At 36.3% G+C, this 5,488-nt stretch overlaps 1 protein-coding gene across 2 annotated transcripts; it reads left to right on the top strand.

Annotated features, from left to right (window-relative positions):
- LOC101303236 (calmodulin-like protein 11-like) lies at positions 1–1,826 on the top strand. Of its 2 annotated transcripts, none has more exons than XM_004301998.1 (4): positions 1–271; positions 534–691; positions 856–936; positions 1,462–1,826. In XM_004301998.1, the coding sequence occupies exons 1-4, from the start codon at positions 196–198 to the stop codon at positions 1,597–1,599; spliced, it is 453 nt and encodes a 150-aa protein (XP_004302046.1). In that variant the 5' UTR covers positions 1–195; the 3' UTR covers positions 1,600–1,826. The 2 variants fall into 2 exon arrangements, with proteins under 2 accessions (XP_004302046.1, XP_004302047.1); XM_004301999.1 differs by having other exon boundaries at positions 534–676; positions 1,462–1,709.
- Positions 1,827–5,488: the final 3,662 nt, after the last annotated feature.

The following is a 5,488-nucleotide window of genomic DNA, read 5'->3' as shown; positions in this document are numbered from 1 at the left end:
GTGAATAGTGTGAATGAACAGCTTAGTTTAATTAGCACTTTTCTCACTTAAGCGCCTATTTAAGCAGCTGCGAGTGAACAACATTAGGCTGCAGATGATCAGGAGCTGGGATTAATCAGAAGATAAGAGTCCTGGCAGCTAGATCGATCAAAGGCAGCTAGAGAAAGTTGGCCTGAAAGTAAACAAGGTGCCAATATGGGAGAGGTTCTAAGTGAAGAACAGATTGCTGAGTTTCAGGAAGCCTTCTGTCTTTTTGACAAGGATGGAGATGGTAAGGGTCCAAACTCTGGTTAATTTGAGTTTATAACTTAATTATATATATCCAAACTGAGCTCAGCTCACATATATATAGTATAGATAGTATGATCATCTTCTTGCATGTTCGACTGCATAAAGCTAGCTGGTCGATCTTTAGGATTTTAGCCAACATGATTCACCCAACTTGAATTAGTCGAGAAAAGGGTGGATCATCTGATTCAAGGTGTTTTATTTTTCTCCTTACCGAGTTTAATTTGTTTAAAAATCATGGTTAGGATGCATTACAATCGAAGAACTCGCCACCGCGATCAAATCGGTGGATCAAAATCCGACGGCAGAAGAACTGCAGAGCATGATAAACGAAGTTGATATTGACGGCAACGGAACCATAGAATTTGGGGAGTTTCTCAATGTCATGGTGAGGAAAATGAAGGTAATAATTATAATTTCCATATTTGAATATATAATTAGTCAATTTTAGTACAATTAATATATCTTGCTTGTATGCCAAGAACACCGGCCTAAAATATGTTTCAAAGCCAAGTTGAATTAGATGATCTTGTGTTGATATTTTGTTTATTTGATGTGCGTATATAGGAAAATGACGCGGACGAGGAATTGAAAGAAGCTTTTAAAGTGTTCGATAAGGATCAAGATGGCTACATTTCACCTAATGAGGTTCGCAAATTCTTCTTCATTCATAACCATTGACCATTTTTGAAGGGATGTGAAATCCACACTCCTTAAAATTGTAATCCAATACCCATTTTCTATTTTTTGACATTATTTTCATAAAAAGACAAAAAATAAGTCACTAAATACAAAATTTAAGTTACTAAAAATAGAATGTGGGAGTGTGGATTACAATTTAGAGACTGTGAATTTCACTTTCCTTTTTAAACGTACAAATTAAAATACCAAACATGTTTTTTTCGATGAGGAAATATAAAAAATGTTACGTATAGGCAATCCCGTCACCCGATCACTAGCTAGCTAGTAGACCATGAGAATTTGCACACTGCCGTGAAATTTGCTTCTATTGTAGGAAAATTGGTATCAATTCCTTGTCTTGGGCTAATGGAAATGGGCATTGTGGTTCCTATTGGGCCTGCTCAAATGAGATCTATTCTGTCTTGTTTCTTTTCATTATCACCTAATTTCCTTCAAATATTTCATTCCATGGTTCCTGTACATGGGTTGCAGTTGAGGAATGTGATGATTAACCTGGGGGAGAGATTGACGGATGAAGAGGCAGAGCAAATGATCAGAGAAGCTGATTTGGATGGTGATGGCTTAGTCAATTATGAAGAATTTGTGACAATGATGTTATTAGCTTTCTGATGATCTATCTAGCCAGACAAACTATATATTTAACTTCATGTGATATTCATCAGATTATATACATCATACAGGAAAATAATACGATATTGATGCCCTGTAGCAAACCCTAGCTAGCAAGAAACCCTCCAGATCGATGTCGTTCGTTTTAGCTTGTTGAGTTGTTGAGACAATTTGAATACCATACAAGGGGTTGTGCTTTGTGATCCGAACCAAATCAAGACAAATGAGAACCGGCCCCTTTGAGGGTTCCATTGTGAGAAGCAAATGGGTGACGTGGGTCGCACTTATTGTATCCATCAGAGCTGACATATATGTACTCACGGTGTAGCCAAACAGGGCTTTCAAACAAAAACCAAATTCGACGACACAATTTTCCAACAACCGAACTAAATACCTGTTCACATCAATCACAAGTTCACAACTGGTTTCGTGCTGCAGTGCTGCAGCTTCTAACATCACTTACGTAAACGAGAGAGAAAGAGAGAGGGAGCTGGAGGCCATGTTCAATAATGCTATTGAACAAGTTAGGTCAGCTCCCTTATCTCTACAACGCAAAGCTGGATCAGTTTGATGCATCAATTACATTGAATTCAAAAGCTGCGTACTGATATCGATCACGTACTCTGGTACGATTATCTAATTTCTGTGTCTATACGGCAGATATATATCAATACTTGTAGCACGGCCTAGCTATATTGCTGTTGATATTGAATGGAACTGTGATAAGCAGATGAATGTTCATGGCTTCATTGTCTCTGAACGAAATGATAATACCAAGAAACTTAATGGCATAACTCATTAGATCAGAGAGAGGTTGAATTGAATTGCCAGCTCCCAGCTACCTAGCTAGCAATATTTTTAATTCCCTCTGTGGTAAATTATAATTAATATGATAATATCTCAAGAATTTGTCCAAGCCTTTTGTTTATGGGATCACAGCTACTTGATTTCCAGATCTTTCGTTTCAGTTAATATAACAGAAATTGCCAACACTATTAGGCTTTCAACAGAGATCTGGAACTGTTCTCATACTTGGTGAAACCTAAGTGATATGAGTTATATGACTTGTATCTATTGGCAGTATTCTACTATTCTTATTCCTATGTATCTGAAGTTCTGAACCATGGTCATATATAATGATAAGTATGAGAGATCGAGAGAGAGAGAGAGAGAGAGAGAGGTGTAACCAGTTCAGTTCAGTTCAGAAATTGACATGACTCTATTTTTTTTTTTGGTGTGAAACAAGACTACCTTAAGAAAAAATAAGTTTCTGAAAATTAAAAATTAGTTGGAGAAGAAATAAAAATCCGGATCTGCATCAAATGTATCAACATCACTTTTACTTATTCGAGTGAAACCACACATTCAATTATTTTGTGCATATCTTCATGAGAAACCCTTTTGCTCTCTCGTCCTCTATTCATAGGACAGCAACATATACTGGACACGATTTAATCAATTTCATAAACAAAGAAAACATTATGAAAGCACCATGACACACAAGTACAAAGAAAATTGAGCATATATGTGTATGCAAATATGAATATAAATATGGAAAATTTACTTTGTAATTCCCAATGAACGAGGATGGATCTCAAAAGCACAAAACAGAAGAAAAATTCTGTCACTCAAACCCCTAACAATATCTCTCCCTTGTTTTATAAGATTCTAGCTCCACAAGAAAAGTTGAAAAGATTATCACTGGCATGCAAAACTGGTCCTTTTTGTCAGAAACATCAAATCTGCTAGACAAGAAAGCAAGGGGGAGATCGACTATGAGATACCCAGATGATGAAAATTAACAGAAATTTGTAATACAGACCTGTAATTCAAGCAGAACAGACCTTTTCTAGGGTTTCCTTAAGAAACCCTAAACGGGATCTTGAAGTGAAGGCAAAAGATTGCAGATTTATGAAGAAATTAGGGTGTCGAGGTCGACGACAATGGTTTCTGGTGCTTCCATCAAACAGGTGAAGCTACCACATGATCCAGTCTTTCTTGTATAAAGAAGAGTTTAGATCATGCTGGCAGCTTCAACTATTGGAGGTGCACCATAACAACACACACACCTGAGTTAATTAGCTACTCAATATATCTATTTCTCTCTTCTCCTTCTCCATCTAACCCCTTGTTGAGGTTTCAGAGTTGAGAGCTAGATAAGAACATATGAGAGGATATAAATAGAGGGGAGGGAGACTAAATGTTTAGAGGTCTTTGTTTCCTGCTTCTTCCACGCAAAAGGGTTTGCATCTTCCAGCTCACATGTTTTGTCTTTTGTGAATTATGTTTTTCTGATGTTTTAGATAGAAATAGGTTCTGCCATTCTGCCTCAAAGAGACTTATTAATTGAAGCCATTCCATTTATATTGGGGTATATATTTCTTATTCAAAATATAGGCTAGCTCATTGATGTTGAATTAATTTTGTGAACCCCAATTTATTATACCACAAACATCGGGTGTATCACCATAAAAGAAATTGATTGTCATCAAGAATAAGTGTTAGAGCATCTCCAACAGCTTCCCCAAATTCTTGAAATTCTCTAATTTGGAGAAGATTTTGGGTGTTTTGCTCCAACAGATTCCCTAAAACTTTCTCCAAAATGGAGAATGTGATGAAAGAGAAACCCAAATTCCCCAAATCTGCAGCATTCTCCAAATTTTATAGAAGGATTTGGGGAATCATCTTGAAATCTCCAAAATAGGGAATCTGTTGGAGTTGTAGAAGAAAAATTACTTGGAGCATTGACTTTTGCTTCCCTATAATAGAGAAATTATGGAGAAGCTGTTGGAGATGCTCTTACAAGTCACTTTGATTAAGTTAGCAAGACTCACTTAGTCGTATCTCAACAAATTTCTTATTCAAAATATAGGCTAGCTCATTGATGTCGAATTAATTTCGTGAACCCCGATTTATTATACCACAAACATCAGGTGTATCACCGTAAATCACCGTAAAGGAAATTGATTGTCATCAAGAATAGTGTTACAAGTCACTTCGATTAAGTTAACAAGACTCACTTAGTCAATATTCACACCAAAATTGACGAGGGTATCTCAACAAAGTCAGATTAATAATTCGTTAGATGTGCTTGAAACCGAAAACCCCGTCAGATGTGCTTGAAACCGAAAACCCCTTGAACCTGTTGGTCCATATGTTTTATCATGTTCGGTGTTCTCAAAGTTAAAATGACTTGTATAAATAGTTGATTTGGTTATTTTCTTACAATCACATATATCATGTTCTAAAATCTAACTAACTAAAACCAATTTCAATTAATATATTATCAAGCATTCCTATTTATAGACTACTATTTGGTTTTCTCAAACGAACTTAATATATGATTATGAGTATACTAATATTTAGCATAAAAGATTGAAATCTTTTGCTATCAGATTGTGACTAGCTTCATCTGAGTGAGTGTGTGCTAGTGAAGGCAAAAATGAAACTTGGGACTTAATCTGTCATTCTAAGTCGACATTGATCCAACTAGATTTCGGTATTGATATATTGAATCGTAAGATCGAGTCCGTGTTGGTAAACAGCCAAACATCTAAGCTAGCTAGCTAGCAGCTTATTAGTGGAATGTTAAAAGCCTGGTATTCATTTGACGAGATGCTAATGTTTTATAATAGAGAGATTAGATCGAGATTACAATAAACTGGTTCGATCATAATAAGAAAATGGAGGAAGCACAGAGCTAGGGGATGAATAGTAAAACAAGGGAAATGATGAAAGCTGCTGCATGTGGCCGGCCCCAAATTATGATACTCGTATTATCACTCCCACGCCACCACATGCAGCCATTTTTCTATACTTCTGGTGAGTTCTTTCCTAGCTTTTAGTTGGATGCATGACCTAGCTATTTCATATATTCTCTCTCTCTCTC

Source organism: Fragaria vesca, linkage group LG6 (assembly GCF_000184155.1).
Source record: "Fragaria vesca subsp. vesca linkage group LG6, FraVesHawaii_1.0, whole genome shotgun sequence".
Taxonomy (NCBI): domain Eukaryota; kingdom Viridiplantae; phylum Streptophyta; class Magnoliopsida; order Rosales; family Rosaceae; genus Fragaria; species Fragaria vesca.
Note: the sequence above shows the minus strand (reverse complement) of the source record. Positions and strands in the feature narration are given on the sequence as shown.

Coding starts and splice junctions, on each gene's coding strand:
- LOC101303236 (XM_004301998.1), top strand. CDS start 196: ATGGGAGAGGTTCTAAGTGAAGAACAGATTGCTGAGTTTCAGGAAGCC. Junction 272..533: donor TTTTGACAAGGATGGAGATG/GTAAGGGTCCAA, acceptor AATCATGGTTAG/GATGCATTACAATCGAAGAA. Junction 692..855: donor TCATGGTGAGGAAAATGAAG/GTAATAATTATA, acceptor GTGCGTATATAG/GAAAATGACGCGGACGAGGA.